Below are 20,901 nucleotides of genomic sequence, written 5' to 3'. Positions count from 1 at the left end.
AAATCCGATAAATATTTGTAAATTAACATTATTTTGTAATTGTAATCTGATGAATGAATCGGTCATCTCAAATTTATGAATTTGTGTGTTAATTAAGAGACAATTTAATTCTCAGCAAATTTGTTCACAGGTGATGCATGATTAAAAAAACAAAATCAACATGGGGTATTTGATGATGGAAGCTATAGTTTATATGATACAGTAACTGAACTTATGATTGAATTGAATTCACTTGTGTAAATCATGTATTGAATCATTTCAGCTCCATGTGACATAAATTTCTGTCCATTTCACGGTCACTGCATTGTGAAGGATGACAAGGCGTATTGTGAGTGTGTCCGTAGTTGTCCAGTGGTTGACCAGCTGGTTTGTGGGACAGATGGCAGCACTTACAGAAACCTGTGTCACCTCAAGAAAATCAGCTGTGAAGAAAGGAGGCGTGTTAATCAGGAACACGCTGGGAAATGTCTCAAAGCTAGTAAGTATGGGTCAACCAGGCACACCCTGGGGAAAGTCTTAAAACTAGTAATTATGGGTCAACCAGGAACACCCTGGGGAAAGTTTTAAAACTCAGTAAGTATGGGTCAACCAGGCACACCCTGGGGAAAGTTTTAAAACTCAGTAAGTATGGGTCAACCAGGCACACCCTGGGGAAAGTCTTAAAACTAGTAATTATGGGTCAACCAGGAACACCCTGGGGAAAGTTTTAAAACTCAGTAAGTATGGGTCAACCAGGCACATCCTGGAGAAAGTCTTAAAACTCAGTATAATGGGTCAATCAGGCACACCCTGGGGATAGTCTTAAAACTAGTAAGTATGGGTCAACCAGGCACACCCTGGGGAAAGTTTTAAAACTCAGTAAGTATGGGTCAACCAGGCACACCCTGGGGAAAGTCTTAAAACTAGTAAGTATGGGTCAACCAGGCACACCCTGGGGAAAGTTTTAAAACTCAGTAAGTATGGGTCAACCAGGCACACCCCGGGAAAAGTCTTAAAACTAGTAAGTATGGGTCAACCAGGCACAGCCTAGGAGATCTATTAAAACTAGTAAGTGGAGAAATTGAACTAGTGACTATAATGGATCAACCAAAGCACTGAGTTCAGAGAATGCCACGGAAGTGAGATGATCCAGAGAAATGTCTTAAAGCTGGTGTTTTATTATAAGTAGTGAAGAAGACAAAAGCTTAAGAATATTTCAGAATCTACAACTCAAGAAGAAAGGGTATCCTTTATGAAATGTAAGATAAAATAATGACTGTTTAATTCACACAAGCCCCGCACCCCCTAGCCTATCCCAGTACCATGCATGGTAAATTAATCCAATTATTCTGTAACAGGAAGTCTGCATGTAGTACCCATAATGCATATATACATTATGAATGGACTGAACTCTTCTAAAAGTACAACATTATAGCCATGGTATTAATCATCAATGCACTGTATAAAATCATTTGTTTTTAAGGAAACATGATACATTGCTGGCTGGAAATACAGATGAGCTTTTAGCAGTTTGAATTATCTGCCCCTGATTCAAGTTTTATACTGCTTTTTTATGCCTATATAGAGTATCAGGTATATAGACATTCATAGTTGAGAGGTGTTACTACAAACCAGAGGTCCATGATGACAGAGTCTTGTTTAGAGCGGGTCTAAATCCTTTTGTAGGCTTATTTATTTATATACTTCGTTTATTTTACACTTTGCAAAATCTGCCTTAATTGGAGGAAAACTTTTACTGTACACATACTCAAACTCAGCCATGTTTGTTTAGAGTAAAACTCTAAGCTAGCACCGAAGCATACTAAAAAAAATTTGAGCATGTACTCTAAATGATTTGATAAAAAGTTTTATGACCTTCACATTTGAGTGTGCCGGGTATGATTTAGAGCACGGAGTTTGAGTTTGAGTATGATTGAATACGTACTCCAAAAAGTTTTATAACCTTCACATTTGAGTATGCCGGGTATGATTTAGAGCACGGAGTTTGAGTTTGAGTATGATTGCATGAATACGTGCTCAAAAAAGTTTTATAACCTACAGGCCTGATCAAATTTTCAAAGATTTTTTTCTCTCTTGAAAATCACCATATCTTTAGTCACATGTCAAACTAAAGTTTATTGCCAAACAAAAAATAACATTTCAGTTAATGGGGTTTCTAAGTGTGTGATGACAATTAAGAGATCACTCGCTCTAACTGTATACCTGGCTTTTGTGTCGCGCGAGATTCAGCCGTATTATCCATACATTGTACAAGTTGTCTTCTCTTGGCCACTGTGGCACTTCGATATTGTTGGTAAGAAATGCATTACAAAGTAGATTATTAATTCGAATTTCATTTCAAAATAGTTTTATGTGTATTAAAATACGAAACACATTTTCTAATACATTGTTTTTGTATCACTGATTAGTACTCCCTGTTTGATTATCATTGATGATCGATTGTCGCTAAAAGCCCCACTGATTCTAATATTCGATTATGTTTTTAATTATTGAACATATATGGCACTTATAATGACATTACAAATATGCAATAACAAATCAACTATACATAGAACTCCATTCTAATATCAGTTAATTCTAAAACCTGGTTGAGAGAATTTAGTGTCCTATGATGATGAAGTTGGCTTTAAAATGCAACATGCAATTATACCTACTGTTATTTCCTGATGAAGAAGAATGCTTTATCAATTCTAGAAACAATTTGATTGGTTGAGAAACGATATAATTTTTCGTTACCATAACTTGCTATGTTAAGCATTGTGACACTTATGAATGCTTAATGTTTTTGTTTAAGTATCATTCTAAAAACATAAAAGCACATTTTTCATCAAGTGATAATTAAATTTGATTTTAAGGAATGAATTTATAGCAAAGTGTATTATTGGGGTACAATAAACTTGGTGCAGATTACTGTCTTATAAGTTTTAAATCTGCACCAAATTATGATGCAACCCAACAGTATACTTTCATGTCTTACATGTGTAAGTATTTTATTTTCATTTAATTGATTATTTTCAATAATCAATTGTAAAATAAATTCTGAATTCACATCACTATATCCTGTTATGTGTTGGATTTTGTGGTGTGTATCATACTGCAAACCTTGACATCTGATGCTCACAGCAAATGTTAGTGAAAGTTCTAATTTGATTCTAATCAATACCAAAATTGTTTGCATGATGTTACAAATGGGTGGGGTATATTGGTATGTGATTTTAATTTTAGCAGGGAATTATAGATATATGATGTATGGCATTTCAAACACATGGATTTACAGCCATTTTTATGCGCCCTTCAAAGAAGAGGGGCATATTGCTTTACACCTTTCGGCCGGTCGGTAGACTACATGTTGTCTGCTCAATATCTTGAGAACCATTCACTTGATTGTAATGATATTTTATATGTAGGTTGGTTATGAGTAGAAGAGGACCCCTATCGATTTTGAGGTCACATGGTCAAAGGTCAAGGATCAATCCATACTGGACATCGGAAGATACTGTTCACTCAATTATCTTGAGAACTTGGTACACTAGTACATTGTAAGAAATAGATGACCCATATTGATTTTGAGGTCATATGGTCAAAGGTCAAGGGTCAAACTAGACATAGGAAATGCTGTCTGTTCAACATCTTGAGAATCTTTTACTTAATTGACAGACATCAAACTTGGTACACTGTTACATCCTAAGGAGTAGATGACCCCTATTGATTTTGAGGTCACAAGGTCAGGGGTCAATCCACTCTGGACATAGGTAGATATTGTCCGCTCAATAAATTGAATTGTTATGGCACTATCAATTAAATGATACATGTGTATAACCCTTCTCAATTTTGCATCTCGGGAGGGGGATGGGGGCCAAGGTAGATATTGAGATATGTATTTGTTTGCTCAATATATTGAACTATCAACTAAATGGTACATGTGTATAACCTATTTCAATTTTGTGCATCACAGGTGGGAGGTGGGTGGGGCATGTTTCTAAAGTATTGTTGAAATTTACATGTTAAAGCTTCCATTCAAGTTTGTTAAATTCATTGCCCCTGGGGTAGAGTTGGGCCACAATAGGGGATCAATGTTTTACATGCAAATATAATATATGAAAAAATCTTCTCAAGAATTACTGGGCCAGAAAAGTTAAAATTTACATGAAAGCTTCCTGACATAGTGCAGATTCAAGCTTGTTAAAATCATGCCCATCAGAGGTAGGATGGGGCCATAATATGGGATCAAAGTTTTACATGCAAATATATAGGGACAATCTTTATAAATCTTTTTCTCAAGAACCACTGCTCCAGAAAAAAGTTCAAATTTACTCGAAAGCTTCCTGACATAGTGCAGATTCAAGTTCATGGCTCCTGGGGGGTAGGGTGGGGCCACAGTAGGGATCAAAGTTTTACATGCAAATATATAGGGCATTTTATTCTTCATTTGCTCCCCACTCCTCAACTTTGAAAAACGATACTAAGTTTTTGGACTCGCTACATCTAATAGTGATGTGTACTTGTGTAAAGAAAAGTTGCCCAAGTTAACACAAAAAATGTGATCTCATTGGGCACACTTAATAAATAAAAACCAGGACAGAATCAGAGACAGAGTATTGGTTCCGATATCCCGAATTAATGCATATAATGTCTTTGTCGTTATGCAAATTATCACTGTCTAGTTTGTTTGGTATATGAGATGATTAATTACATATATGTACGATGGAAATTGTTATAATATGCTTGAATTTACCCTATATACCCCCCTTAACACTAAATGAATGTTGAAACTAATCAATTAACAAGTAAAAACATATGGGTATAATTACCGTATAAATAACCTCTGTACACCTTTGCTGCTACTGTTTATTCACAAATGAAGTGTACATTAAAACTAGTTTAACTACCGTATTAAATGTTCATTAAAATGTAATATTATGTGGTTTTTAACAGTCACTGGTCTTTTTTCATTTTCCACTGAAGTGTAATCAATGTCGGATGACAGAGACGTACAGGAATTTTTCCCACCCACCCACCCACCCCTTTCTCTTACTATTTGAATTTAGATTTTTATCTGTCATTGATCTTTTGATCTTGCTCCTAAAGGATATCGTAAAGAAAACAGTAGGAAATATAAATATTTAAGCATATCGAGCTTTGATATTTATTGCTACCGTAAATTATGTGAATCAAAATATATACAGGTTGAAGTACTGCTCTGTTGAAGCTCTGAAGGATGTTACAGTTGACTGCCCAGCCCTTCAGATCTATCTGTTAACAGCCATATCGTTCTGAATTAAATTCTTCTACATCTAAAATTTCGCACAATCAAAACTGATGCACAATTTGGTATATGTGAATCAGTGCACTACTAAATTTATTATATTATGATATGGTCTACCGATGGATAATTAATTTTGATTATGGATTCATGATTTTGTACTTTAGCACAGACTATAGATCAATTTTCATGGTTTAGCATTAAAAGGTGTAAAAATATGAATTTCACAAGTTTAAGCACACTGACAGTAATTGTACTACTGAGGCCAATAAAGGTGAAGGGAGAGAACTCTGTTGTATGATTTGCTGACAAGAGTACTCTTTCCTGTTCTACATATGAATTCACAGGAGAGGGAATTTAAGTTACCTAATTTAAATCTTTCTAGATTGATGGTTAATACTGAAATTTATTCTTAATATCATTCATTACCAATATACTTAATGCTGTTCCCTATTAATTGATTTAATGTCAGATGAAAAGGACTGTCATCACAAGATGAAGAAAATCGGTTTATTCTTAATACTTTGACCTGTACGTGCAGACATTTGTTAAGCTTTATAGACCTGTGAGGATTTTTCTAGACATGGTTAAATGTTTTAATAATTAAAATATTTTTGTTTCCAAGCTAACATATGGTTTATATATGTATAATGGCGATATATGTATTAGGGCTCCGGGGTATTGTCCAGAAATTTCGTATTGCAATATATTGCGACATTTTAAACGGTATTGCGATAAGTATTGTATTATTTTCACTAAGAATTATAAAGATCTTATCCTATAAAGTAAGATAATATATGACCCCAATCAGTCACATACCTCAACAATCACTCGACTCTCCATTAACATCTTGTTGGCATTTTTAAAGTTATGCATGTATTTGATGGAATATTTTCATAGAAGTAGCACTTAAACATCGTGCTTTCCTCTTTTTGTTCAGGTGTGCCAAATGTAGTTGTGATATGGCACTGTGTGTGCGTGTGTCTTATGCTATTTTTTGTTTTCCTTTTATGTCATGTATTTATATTTGGGTAATGATTTTATCACTAATTGGGTGTGTTTTATGCTATATTTTTTCCCCTTTTCCTTTTATATCCTTTTATATAGCTATATGCTAATTAATGTGTTATCCTGGATAAATAAAGGCTATTATTATTATTTTTAATTGATAATTAAGTGTTTTGGCGGTGTGATACGAGGTTATATTATTGAAATAATTGATATGATTGGGGAATAAATAGAATTCTAACTGCATGAAAATCTACCTCATCAAGGAGTCTTATTTGCACTTTACAATTATTATGCAAAGGGGTATAGCACACTTGGTATGCAATTTCGCCTACATAAATACTATTTTCTTGAATATCATTTTTTACAAATATTCTGCTATACAATGTCAGTTTATACTTGTGTTTACCCAAATTACTCAGTAAAGATATCTATATGTTAATAGTATCTTTATTTGATAAGCATAAACATCACCGTGATTTATAATAATATAGAGTATTATACACTGTAGTAGATGTAACGTAATGGGCATAAAAAAATTGCAAACTGTTGCAAAAGGCCCCCCTAAACCAGAAATAAAACACTGAAATTGTTTTACTTGAGTATGACTGTACATAAGTCCATTTGAGGAAATTTGGTTTAAGGTGGCCTTCTTGTTTAAAATGGATAAAATATGAAAAAATCGTTCTCAAAATTTACCTTGAGATTTAGCAGCCTGTCAAATGTTAAACCTTTAAACTTACATGCCTGGGTGGCCTAGTGATTTAGGTGCTCGGTAATCTTCCACTTAAACCATACATTCTGACTTCAAATCCAATAATTTATATTATATATTTTTTTATTTTTTTTTGCTTTTCATTTTTTGGATCTTTTTCTTGAAGGAGGGGGGGGGGGTGTGTGTGTGTTATAAATGTGATACATATATTATAACAGATATTAATCATTTTCATCATAACTTCGAATGTTTGCAAGTTATGACTTAAAGTAAGGGAATTTATTCCGAGATCACTGTAGTTTCGTTTGTTTACACTATAACATGTTTCTGTATATGCACAGGATTTTCAAACCATAATGTGGCTGACGAAAAGCTCAGTGTTCGAAATTAACCATAGACTGATATAGACAAAGTCCATGTCAAATGACACTGGATAGGCCAATTGTAATTGAGATAGACCAAATTGTCTATGCCGATTTCTATATTTAAAGTAATTAAGTTATCCCAAAGGACCCAGCATGGTCAGTTGACGTCTGATAAACGTTATGAGGAAAAGAACATATTGTTAAGGAAATGGAAAGAAAATATGTTTTCTAAGTACATTTGATGTAAATGAAAATGTAATAAATTTGTGTTATTTTTTTTTCAATGTTGCGGTCTATGCCAATTCGATGAGGTCTATGTCATCTTGTTTTAAACCAATTTCGAACACTGAAAGCTAAACAAATATACTACAAGAAAAAGGGCATAGATGCACAGCATGTAATAAGTAAAAATAGGTCGAAGGAGGAAAAGAACTGTTAAACAGTTTGACTTCTCAAAAGTGAATATAAAAACTCATGTAGCAACTGTCATATGATATTTAGGCAAAGCTTAAAACACTCGAATTATCAACCAAAGGCAAATGAACTGATGAAATCTATTAAAGGTGCGGCAGTCATGTCAGAAAAAAGACAGTGAGTTAAGTAATGCCATATGTAAAAGGGTCGTTGTGTAATATGAATGCACCTATGAAAATATTGTACTGTTCATCATTCCAAATAGGAAAATGGTTTATTGATTAAAGAACGACTCATATAAATGTCAGTAATGCTAAACTGCAGCAGTTATTTATCTTGGTTAACGAAACATCAAAAACGTTGGCCTTATATTTAAATATAACATGCCAGTCTATTATTGGAAACCGGTGTTTTCCATTTAGATTTCTGAGTCAGCCGTTTTGTAAGCAAATGCGCTATACCTCTTTGATAATTTTACAATTGATGATTTGAGCATATCCCCTAAAATGCGTTTCTGACACAATAGGTAGATCAGAAAAAAAGTCTTTGTCTCTGGAGGATGTGCTAGCATTTTATAAGCTATTGTTTTATATTTTGAATTTCAGGGTTGTATTTGGTGACAAACACAAGGGGTTTACCCTGCTTTTTGCTTTAAAAGCAAGGCTTGATTGTATTTGTCAAGTACATGTACCACATGTATGATTTGATTGATTTCATTATTGCTATAACCTAAGAGCCCCCTCTTTAAGGTTTGTTTTGAATTCTTTAAATAAGGCTTTCCTGTAGTACTGAATTTTATTGTATGCCTATTGAATGAAGATTTTTGTTTCATTTTATTTATAGAATACCACAGTATTGATATCTTTATTAAAATGTTAACTTAAAATTGGAGCAAATGTACCTTTCATGATACATTTAATTCCTCTCCTTTGGTGAGATGATGAGTTACAGTAAACCATGGTTATAGTGAACATGGTTATGATGAATTAATGCTTACAGTAAAACATGGTTACAGTGAACACAGTTATGATGAATTCATGTTTACAGTAAAACATTGTTATAGTGAACACAGTTATAATGAATTCATGTTTACAGTAAAACATTGTTATAGTAAACACAGTTATGATGAATACATGCTTACAGTAAAACATGGTTATAGTAAACACAGTTATAATGAATTCATGCTTACAGTAAAACATGGTTATAGGGAACACAATTATAATGAATACATGCTTACAGTAAAACTTGGTTATAGTAAACACAGTTATAATGAATACATGCTTACAGTAAAACTTGGTTATAGTAAACACAGTTATAATGAATTCATGCTTACAGTAAAACATGGTTATAGTGAACATGGTTATAATGAATTCCTGCTTACAGTAAAACATGGTTATAGTGAACACACTTATAATGAATGCATGCTTACAGTAAAACATGGTTATAGTGAACACGGTTATAATGAATGCATGCTTACAGTGAAGTGATTTTCATTCCTTGCAGTTATAATTGGATATAGCTAATTTACATATGTAACAAGTCAAACTTGTTTGTCCCAAGGACTTCGCGATAAGCATTGTTTTTTAAGAATGTATTAAATCTTGATATGAAATTGTTTTGAGAAATCCTGAGAAAGTTGAAGAGAGTAAATGCTATACTCACAGTGTTCGGCATCACTGTCAATGTGAAGTTGACCTAAGATAACAAACAGAGACATGATCTAGTACTAAGACCAACAACAAATTTTATTAAAATTTGAACAATTGCTGTAGATGCTGCAGTTAACCAAGATACCGTATAATGGGTGGGTTTTTTTTAGTGATAATCCAATTTTCACTTTCTTTGTAAGTATTTTTGAATTGTAAACAATTAAATTCGCATAAAATTTTCACCAATTGTTTACCATATCTGACAAGATACGTGTAACTCAGCGAGTAGAAACTCGCAACCTCAGGTGTAGTACTAATTATCTTAAACAGGTGGCCATGCAGGTGTTATCGCTCTGTACACACACTTGTTAACTTGTTGAGTGATAATACACGTAACGATAATGTCTGTTCTGTACAATATTAAAACCTGTCAATTTGTTACTGTAAAATTCGACTTGGATAACCACGAAGAACTACGCAAATAAAAAATAACAGTGTTTTGGGGTATTTTTGCAAAATTTGTGATACACAATAAAATTCCTGTGATATGATATATATGTTTGGGACCATGGGAATTGTAGGATTTTAAAAAATGTCATATGGTCAAGGGTCAAACTGGACACAGGAATATACTGTCCATTCAATATCTTGAGAACCCTTTGCTTGACAGACATCAAACTTGGTTCACTGGTACATCCTAAGGAGTAGATGACTGCTATTGATTTTAATGTCAAGGGTCAAACTGGACATAGGAATATACTGTCCGCTCAATATCTTGAGAACCCTTTGCTTGACAGACATCAAACTTGGTACACTGGTACATCCTCAGGAGAAGATGACCCTTATTGATTTTTAGGTCACATGGTCAAGGGTCAAACTGGACAATGATTGAATGATGTTTTCCACCACGCTCAACAATTTTTTAGTTATCTGGTGGCTCCCAATTTTTATTGGTGGAAGAGAGAACCCAGATACAATTAATGTACCTAGGAAGAGACCATCGACCTTCCGCAAGTAAACTGGGAAACTTTCTCACTTGCCGGCGCGAGCAAGATTCGAACCCGCACCAACTAGAGGTGAGAGGCTGGGTGATTTTGAGTGCAATGCTCTAACCACTTGGCCTCGGAGACAAAAAAATATATTGTCTCCTATATTTTAAGTATTATTTGCTTGATTGACACCAAACTTGGTACACTGATACAGCATAAGGAGTAGATGACCCCTATTGATTTTAGGTCACATTGGTCAATCTACTCTTGACATGGGAAGATACTGTCTGCTCAATATTTTGAATTGGTGATACTACTATCAATTAAATGATGCATGTGTATAACCCTTTTCAATTTTGCACCATGGGGGCATATATGTTTTACAAATATCTCTTGTTTAAAAATCATTTCCTTGTTTGACACCGATTGACACCAAACTTGGTATACTGGTACAGCTTAAGGAGTATAGATGACCCCTATTGATTTTTACATCACATGGTCAATCCACTCCTGAAATAGGAAGATATTGTCTGCTCAATATCTTGATTTGGTTTGGCACTACTATCAATTAAATGATGCATGTGTATAACCCTTTTCAATTTTGCACCATGGGGGGCATATATATTTTACAAACATTTCTTGTTAGATATTAATTTAGTGATATATGTAATCACCATCAAGCTTGTTTCACCGGAGACTGCTCCAAACTTGATTTCTAAACCTACCTCAGTTTTGGAATGTCTAACTGCTTACTGTAGTAGTGCATGCATGCATAAGGGACCATTCTCTTTTTCTTAAACACACTTGTTCCTCAGTGCCTCAATTCAGCCACCCATCCCTAGTAAACTCCATCTTTGTTATTAGTAAGAATTTCAATGTGTCCAATCTGAATCAAATGGTGGTATTGCCATATTAAGTCTGCAACTCAAGGAGACATTATCCTGGCAACTTATATGATATTATTGTAAAATCATAAACTTCCCTTGGGGATGGGGTGTTAATTTTCATTGTTTTAATGTGTGGTATGAACATTCTCGTGAATTTAAAGCCTCCTGATGATGAAGATTAGAAACTGAACCACAGTACAAATATTAACAACTCTTTAACAAAACTTACAATGGAATGGAAATAGTCCAAGGGAAAATTGCTATTGTGTCGCCTTCTGAGAATTGTGTGTCTGAAAAATGCATTTTCAATTTTCCATGTAGAAATATTTATTGATTGGATTCAAGGGTCTGTGCTATTTGATCAACTAGTTCGACATTTTTGAAGTAGACACTGGCGTGTTATTGAAGGAATGTGGTAAAGATGTATTGCATTCATTGCATGAAGATTGATTGTTCATCAGTCCTTAGAGAAATAATAATCATTGACTTGATTTACTGGACAAAGTAGAGTTTGAGCATGGAAGCCTGACAAATCTCAGTTACAGAGAGAAGCCAATCTGAGACATTGGCAGCACAAAGTCACAGCATTGAGTTGACAGGAACAATGCCGACGTGATTTCAGTTTTCTTAAATTGATTGTTTTTGGTGTTGCCACTTCTAGAGACTTGATGATATGTCTAAGGAATATCATGACCAAGTGAGGTGCTGAATGAGTGTATAGTAGCGTACCTTCTACAACTTCTCTGTAACTGACTGAGTCAATGTATATATATAGAGGGCAGTCTCTCGGAACACATTGATAGCCCCGACTTTAGTAATTTGTCCAGCAATGATAATATAGTGGTAAAATCAAATCAGTAAACTGTAGTGGTATTTCTCACATTGGGAAATGACAATTTGAGGGACACTGAATCGAGGTGAGGAATCGCATTATCCTAATTCCGAGGTAACGTGGAATTTAGGTCCACAGGGAACTCAGTGCAGGATTGCTTAATCGGATTCAAAATGCATTCGTACCTCGTAGTAAAAGCATTACAAGTGGTGATATTGTACTGAGTGTTTTAGCCTCAGCCAAAAATTAATGCAAGCCTTTTACGAATTTCGAAGAAAAAAGTATTTGAGGATGAAGTAAAAGCCGATGATCCAATTCTCTTTTGGCTACAAAATCTCAATAAAGCACAGAGAGTGATGCTCTGTGATTCTTGATGATAACAGTCATTAATATTTCATATGGAGCCTGTCTTTGTGAAAGGGAAACAAGTTGAATAACGTATGGACTGATGAAGATGTAACTGCACAGAGATGGAGGAGATTTTTCATTAGGTGTTTCCAGACAACAAGTTAAAACATTATTATTTATGAGATTTTCATGACTCTTTCCATCAGATGTGCAACAAAGAGATGATAGCTTCCTAGCATTAGTTTGCATACTGTGGAATAGAGTATTCGTGATTTCTCAGAATGATCATCTCGCAGGCAAAAGTACTTGGAACTCTGTTTTCAGCATTCTTTTTCTGGACCCAGGGGTGCTATGTGTATCCCGAAGGAAAGAAGGACCCCTGCCAAAATGTCACATGTCATTTCTATGCCCGATGTGTTCCGTCGAGTGATGGTGGGAAATCTCAGTGTGTGTGCCCTCAGTACTGCTTTGATTATGGAGACAATGTGGATAACAAACCGGTGTGTGGCAGCAACAACATGGAGTATCCAAATCTCTGCTCGTTCCAGAAGGCTGCGTGTGAGAATCAGCGAAACATGAACTATACCTACGGAAAATGCGGTAAGGTTTACAACTAGGGAGGTGGTTGTTCACCGCAAAAAATGAACATCAACCGTAATTAAAACTGTGGACTAGCATAACAATCAAATTTTTTTTTTACAATTCACGATAATACGATAAAGGGTATACCTTAATGCAATGACGTATTGAAATTCAATTTGTTGTCAACGAAACAAGTAGAATATGCTGATCAAAAAACATCAATGATTACAAAAGAGAAACTTTACTTCTCCAAGTTTTGACTGTTGATCTTTTTTGGAAATAAGTTTTTTAATTTGCTCTTTTAAATATGTTGCTATGGAGCTGTGTTGTCATGGAAATAAGTTCTCATAGTTTGTTCAAAATGTGACAGCTGCATCAATCTTTAAGTAATTTACAGAAGAAATGGAAGAGCAGAGCTTTTGGGGGGGAAAAACTGAAGCTGTATTGATTTTTTTGTGCGGCTGTGGATCTCAAGAGAGGTCGTGTTTGTGTGATTATTGAATTTTCTTCTCTCTGTTTGACAAGAAAATTTAACAGACACACTGATGTAATGAAGAAGATGTTTGATACGCATAAAGAATAACTAGTGATCTTGGGGAGGTTTACTTAATTGGTTGCCGCCCCAGTAATGCAGATTTTTTTTGTTCAAGTCTTAAATTGATAAATGATTGGTTTTCATAGCAAAATTCATCCTGGACAAAATCATTTGCTGTCAAATATAACAAAAAGTGCATGGATTGCATTAAATTAAATTCTTCTGCAAAAACTTCTTGGCATTTCAGGAATCAATCCGAAGTTAATTTTATCTTTTCTGTTTAAAAAAAACCTGAGTAGCCTATATGCAGAGGACTAATGTATATTATGTATATCATTTGGTTCAGTAAACAATTTGAAGCTATCTTTCATGATCATATACATTTTTAGATATGCAGTTGTGTGGACTTAGGATCTCTCAACAGTATCTTGTTAGCTATCAAACTGTTAAATAAATCCTTGTTAAGTAACTACCACTATATCGTATTTACTGGTGGAGTAGATCCTTTCTATTCGCTGTAACTTAAGGACATTCTGGTTTAGAATCCGTAGGTTTGCCTTGCTCCTTCAGATCTCTGTAAGGACCTGGCCTGTCCCCCCCTCCAGGTCTGTGTGACTGACCCAGTCACCGGTCAGCCTCGTTGTGGGTGTGTTCAGGAGTGTGAGGACAGGATGTCTCCAGTCTGTGGGACGGATGGACGGCAGTATAGCAACAGATGTATGCTGGAGCTGCAAGCCTGCCAAAGCCAACAAAACGTCCGCGTGAAAAATGAGGGGCCGTGTCAAGGTATTGACCTCATTATCAGGTAATCAGGATGTAGGATAGGGCGCTGTGTCAAGGTATTGACCTCATTATCAGGTAATCAGGATGTAGGATAGGGCGCTGTGTCAAGGTATTGACCTCATTATCAGGTAATCAGGATGTAGGATAGGGTGCTGTGGTAAGGTATTAGCCTCATTATCAGGTAATCAGATGCATTGTCATATGTTAATTAGAGATAAAGAAAAGTATTATGTATATGACACTGTGTATGTGTGTGTTGACATTCTTTTCATTAACAAATCATGCTGGATAATCACGATATTATAAAATATTATCAATGGCATCCAATTTGTTTGGTAAGATTAAAATTTATGGTACTATTCACTTAATTACTTCCTATTTCAGAATATATAAAAATTATTTGACATTGTACAGTTACTACAGTATTCAGAACTTTTGAAATCTAAATTGTTCAAGTGAAATAGTCTTGTTATAGGCTTCAGTGTTTTCTATTATGTAATTGTTCATTTTTGAAATCAATTATTTCAGCATGCTTTCATACATTTTTACATAATGTTGTGTATTTGGGAGTTTTATCTGCTACAATATTACATGGCTGACTTCACATACCATGTCATCTTGTGCTGCTAAAAGTACATTTGTTGTTCTAAAATTAATCAAATTCCAATATTATACTTGTCGATGGAGTTTACAGTATATGTTTCAGTCCTCAGCATGAGTTTTTATGATCCTTCAGATTCTTTTTACTTAGTATTGTTTAACATAATCAAAAAGCGTGATTATATGGAAGGGAATTTAAATGTCTCAAAGAAATAATTAGGCTTATATTAATGCCCATGCAGACCTATCCCAGTTGTATGAAAAATGATTTTGCAAGTATTCATATATATGGTGGCGTTTGAAAAAAAAATGAGAGAAAACTAGACTAAGTGATGAATTGTTATTCCTGTCAAAGCAAAACTCCCTGGTGAAAGTCTGGCTTAGTGTGCGCTGGTGATCCCAAACGTCAGACTTAGTTGTTACTAGTAATCCCAAAAGTCTGACTTAGTGTGCACTGGTGATCCCAAACATCTGACTTAGTGTGCACTGGTGATCCCAAAAGTCTGGCTTAGTGTGCACTGGTGATCCCAAAAGTCTGACTTAGTGTGCACTGGTGATTCCAAAAGTCTGACTTAGTGTGCACTGGTGATCCCAAAAGTCTGACTTAGTGTGCGCTGGTGATCCCAAAAGTCTGACTTAATGTGTACTGGTGATCCCAAAAGTCTGACTGAATGGGCACTGAGTAACTGCTGGATTTATATTCTCATTATTAAAGCTGAACAATTTTGACTGAAGACTATTTTTACAATTAAACATTTAAAACTGATTTTAGATAATAGGAAGCTGACTGATGAAAGTGGTGAATTTAAACCAATACTTGAGGGTGAGACTTCATAGTGTCACATGTTAGCTTCCAGTGTATGATAATGTCAGACGGAATCAATATAAAAACATTCAAAAGGAAAGGTTTTAATTTGATATTTCAATCACACCCCCCCCCCCCCCCCAAACAGGAATACAATGTACCACAATAGAAAAGGCTAATAAGTAATAGTGAGCATTATTTAACTGTGATTGAAGACACAATTTCCCCGAGTCCCTTTTAACAAAAATTTTTGATTTTACTGTGTATGTATTGATTCTGTCAGATAGAGTGTCATACATGTTTTGCCATGGACGTTGTTGAGGGGCATATGTCAGCACGATATCTGAGAGCACAGGTAGAATAGAGCACTGGTTACTGTAGAAGCCCCATCCTCTCAATCGCCCCACATATCTTGTCCCATCACTAGCACAGTTTTGGAGTTATTTTTGCCCAAACAATTCATGTACAAGGAATATATAAGTAGTTAAAATTTTATGTCTTGATTATGTTTCTATTTCTAAAAAAGTTCCATTTTCAGTCAAATAAAATGTGTGCATATCATCCTTATACAAATATATACAATTACCAATTGGATTTCTTTTCCTGCATGCAAATTTGAGTGTAGGTTGCATGTGTTCAGTGTATATCTAGTGTAACACTTACAGAAAAAAGAAATTGGATGAGGATGTATAATGAAAACCGGTGGATGAAAGGTTATACAGACTGTAAGGTAAATTGGTGGATGGGGGTTAGAAAGGTAAATCAGTGGATGGGGGTTTAAGGTAAGCTAGTGGATGAAGGTTTAAGGTAAGCTAGTGGATGGGGGTTTAAGGTAAGCTAGTGGATGGGGGTTTAAGGTAAGCTAGTAGATGGTGGTTTAAGGTAATTAAGCTAGTGGATGAGGGTTTAAGGTATGCTAGTGGATGAGGGTTTAAGGTAAGCTAGTGGATGAAGGTTTAAGGTAAGCTAGTAGATGGGGTTTAAGGTAATTAAGCTAGTGGATGAGGGTTTAAGGTAAGCTAGTGGATGAGGGTTTAAGGTAAGCTAGTAGATGAAGGTTTAAGGTAAGCTAGTGTATAGGGGTTTAAGATAATTAAGCTAGTAGATGAGGGCTTAAGGTAAGTGAGTGGATGGGGGTTTAAAGTAAGCTAGTAGATGGGGATTTAAGGTAAGCTAGTAGATGAGGGTTTAAGGTAAGCTAGTGGATGAGGGTCTAAGGTAATTAAGCTAGCTATAGATGAGGGTTTAAGGTAAGCTAGTAGGTGAGGGTTAAGGTAAGCTAATGGATGTAGGTTTAAGGTAAGGTAGTGGATGAGGGTTTAAGGTAAGCTAGTAGGTGAGGGTTAAGGTAAGCTAATGGATGTAGGTTTAAGGTAAGCTAGTGGATGGGGGTTTAAGGTAAGCTAGTGGATGAGGGTTTAAGGTGAGCTAGTGGATGAGAGTTTAAAGTTAATCAGTGGATGAAAATTTATACAGTAAACTAGTGAATGAGGATGTAGAAGATAAAGTTGTGGATGAGGATGTACAAGTTAATAGTAGAGGGTGTGTAATGATTTGTGGGGGTTTTGTGGGTGAGGACCAGTAAATCAAATTTAAACCCATGGATAAGGATAGTGAGGTAAATCATTAACTGATAGTAATAGTAAACTGATGGGTGAGTGTTAGCCGGTATTAATGGTAAACTGATGGGTGAGTGGTAGCCGGTATTAATGGTAAACTGATGGGTGAGTGGTAGCGGATATTAATGGTAAACTGATGGGTGAGTGTTAGCGGGTAATAATGGTAAACTGATGGGTGAGTGGTAGCCGGTATTAATGGTAAACTGATGGGTGAGTGTTAGCGGGTATTAATGGTAAACTGATGGGTGAGTGTTAGCCGGTATTAATGGTAAACTGATGGGTGAGTGGTAGCGGATATTAATGGTAAACTGATGGGTGAGTGTTAGCGGGTAATAATGGTAAACTGATGGGTGAGTGTTAGCCGGTATTAATGGTAAACTGATGGGTGAGTGGTAGCCGGTATTAATGGTAAACCAATGGGTGAGTGGTAGCGGATATTAATGGTAAAGTAATGGACCAGGAACTGCCAGTTTAGGTGATCAAAAGTTGTGTTGTGATGGTGAATCAGTGAATGGATATTGAGTGATCAAGTAAAAGAAATGTATGACTACTATACTTCTCTATTTTCGATCTCTTGAAGTAGTCTCCTAGTCCCCATTTCCCCCATACTCTCTATAAAGGCTCATCCTCTTTATTATTTTTTGTTGGCATGAATACCTCGACTGTTGTTGTTTGTGCTTGAAATGTTTGTCACGTCTAGGTGAATGTTGAGTGTTGTGAACACTGATGCTTTGGTTGTTGTCTAAGGCTAGTGAATGCTCTAGAGTATTGATTTACTCATAAGGGAAATTATTTAGATTCCTTGAAATCTACTAGAAATGGATTTGTACTCTGCATTTAGATATTACAATTCATCCAATGTTGAATGGAATTATTTATATGGTATTCAGTGACATACGATATTTCCGTTTCCAGGAATTCTTCGGGGTCACTCTGTAGAAGTCAGTTCTGTAGTCACTCATTGTTTTCAGTGAGATTCAGTTTAGAGAACTAGGCAGTAAGCACAGTGAAAACATAATCCAGCATAAGGTGGAGATATTGAGATTTTGTTTTATTACTTTCAGATTGAAATTATGTAATTCTGATCAGTTGTTTCTTCAAGTTTCATGAGACACATGAGGGTCTTATGTGACTTCACAGTCTTCGAATTAATATTTGGCCATACCATGCATTAAGATCATTTCTGTCATATATTCAGATAATTTCTGTCATACCATATATTCAGATAATTTATTGTCATACCATGTGTCTAGATAATTTTTGTCATACCATGTGTTCAAATAATTTATCATACCATGTGGTCAGATAATTTGTCATACCATGTGTTCAAATAATTGATCATACCATGTGGTCAGATAATTTGTCATACCATGTGTTCAAATAATACCATGTGGTCAGATAATTTGTCATACCATGTGTTCAAATAATTTGTCATACCATGTGGTCAGATAATTTCTGCCATACCATGTTAATTACATGCACATAAATATGATGTGACAGTTGTGCAATTACTTGAAATACTGCTGATACCTAAATGATATAATACTCGAGGAATTTATTATTGCGTAATTTCAGGAGAGGCATCACTCGTGAAATGAAAATACTCGCTCTTATTTTTCTGTTGTTTTAATGTAACTACTCTTGATTAACAGACGACACATGAATTCACGTGATTTAATGTACGTGTATACGAGTCATTTTGCCATATTTTAAAAAAGTACTCAGTTAAAATAAGGAATCTAGTACAGTATGTAGTGTATAAAGATCTCCAATATAGCAGTCTCTATGAGCATGGTGGCATAAGTAAGCATGTTGGCCCCTGGGCCTCATATTGGAGATCTTCATTGCAGTAATAATAGCACTGTAATTCCACTTGTCAATCACCAATATGTTAATAAATTTCCATATGCTTATGTTGCTTTTGTCTAAAATAATCTCATCATATCCAATGAAAATTTTCATGCAGTCATTTTGTGCTACTTCCTAAAACTGAACATTGAATTGTTATAGTCTGTGAATGGTAATGCTCTGTACAATGATCATGACTTAATGGCTTCTTTTGAAAGGTCCTTGTGCTTCTAAGACCTGTTTTTACGGATCATGCCGGATAGATAATCGGAACCAGGCTGTGTGTGACTGCAATCTGGAGTGTTCCCGGACTGAAATTGATCCAGTTTGTGGAACTGATGGTCGTAACTATGAAAACGAGTGCCTCCTTAAAAAGTATGCCTGTGAGAAAGAAGAATTCATCAGAAAGGCACACGATGGACCTTGTGGTAAATTCATTATAAAATCGTGTTGGGTATACAGGAAATTGTGTACCATAAAACTTTTTTTTGGAAAAGATTTCAGAGTTCTTTATACTGCTCCTAGAGGTCTTTATACTGCTCCCAGAGGTCATTATATGGATCCCAGGTCATTATACTGCTCCCAGAGGTATACTGCTCCTAGAGGTCATTATACTGCTCCAAGAGGTCTTTATACTGCTTCAAGAGGTCTTTATACTGCACCCAGAGGTCATTATACGGATCCCAGAGGTCATTATACTGATCCCAGAGCTTATACTAATCCCAGAGTTCTTTATACTGCTCCCAGAGGTCATTATACGGATCCCAGAGGTCATTATACTGCTCCTAGAGATCATTATACTGCTCCCAAAGGTCATTATACAGATCCCAGAGTTCTTTATACTGCTCCCAGAGCTTATTATACTAATCCCAGAGTTCTTTATGCTGATCCTAGAGCTCATACTGATTTCCAGAGCTCTTTTTTTATATTGATCCCAAACTTCTTTATACTGATCCCCACAGTTTCCAGGTATGCTGGAATGAACTTGTCCCATATTTCTATTTGGGGGGGGTCAAATGTTCCTAAAGCGCTATTATGATGATGCCCTCATGCAATCATCTTCCATTTATTTCTATGTGGTACAGACTTACATGGAAGATTCCTAGGACATCTTCATAAAGTCTTTGTTTCAAACTTTTATGAAGTAGAATGTATGATCCCATTCCAGTAGATCTACATGAACCTCATTCATCCTTAAATTCTTGTCCTGTATACCATAACTTTGTGACACGGGGATCGTGTCCTCTCGTATGTATAAGTGTTGTGATGTAGTGGCCGGAAGATGTGTTATAATACTCGAGAAAAGTCATTCTGAAAACACAAGGTTACCGGGATGCTTACTATCATTCATCTACAATTTTTACAGAATTTATCGGGAAGGGAAGGAGTTTATATCTTTTGGAAGCTTATAAAGAATAAGTGAACTTCATTTATAGAGCAATGCTTTTATTTTGAATATTCATTGTAGGTGATGGACATGAGTCATGTCGCACCAAGCTGTGTGGTCAAAATCAGAGGTGTGTGGAGGAGAACGGCCATGTGCTGTGTATCAACAACCCATGTAAAGTCTGTCAGGGGGAGCCATTTAACCCAGTACGTAGTGTGCATAATAATGTTGTATATCAACAACCCATGTACAGTCTGTCAGGGGGAGCCATT

At 35.5% G+C, this 20,901-nt stretch overlaps 1 protein-coding gene across 1 annotated transcript in view; it reads left to right on the top strand.

The window, feature by feature from the left end:
• Nucleotides 1-20,901, top strand: part of LOC125661713 (agrin-like) — a 117,122-nt gene that overhangs the window by 52,100 nt on the left and 44,121 nt on the right. The window contains 4 exon segments of the mRNA XM_056152898.1: nucleotides 263-478; nucleotides 14,158-14,373; nucleotides 19,461-19,670; nucleotides 20,711-20,835. Coding sequence (XP_056008873.1) covers nucleotides 263-478; nucleotides 14,158-14,373; nucleotides 19,461-19,670; nucleotides 20,711-20,835 — 767 coding nt within the window.

This window comes from Ostrea edulis, chromosome 1 (assembly GCF_947568905.1).
Source record: "Ostrea edulis chromosome 1, xbOstEdul1.1, whole genome shotgun sequence".
Taxonomy (NCBI): Eukaryota; Metazoa; Mollusca; class Bivalvia; order Ostreida; family Ostreidae; genus Ostrea; species Ostrea edulis.
Note: the sequence above shows the minus strand (reverse complement) of the source record. Positions and strands in the feature narration are given on the sequence as shown.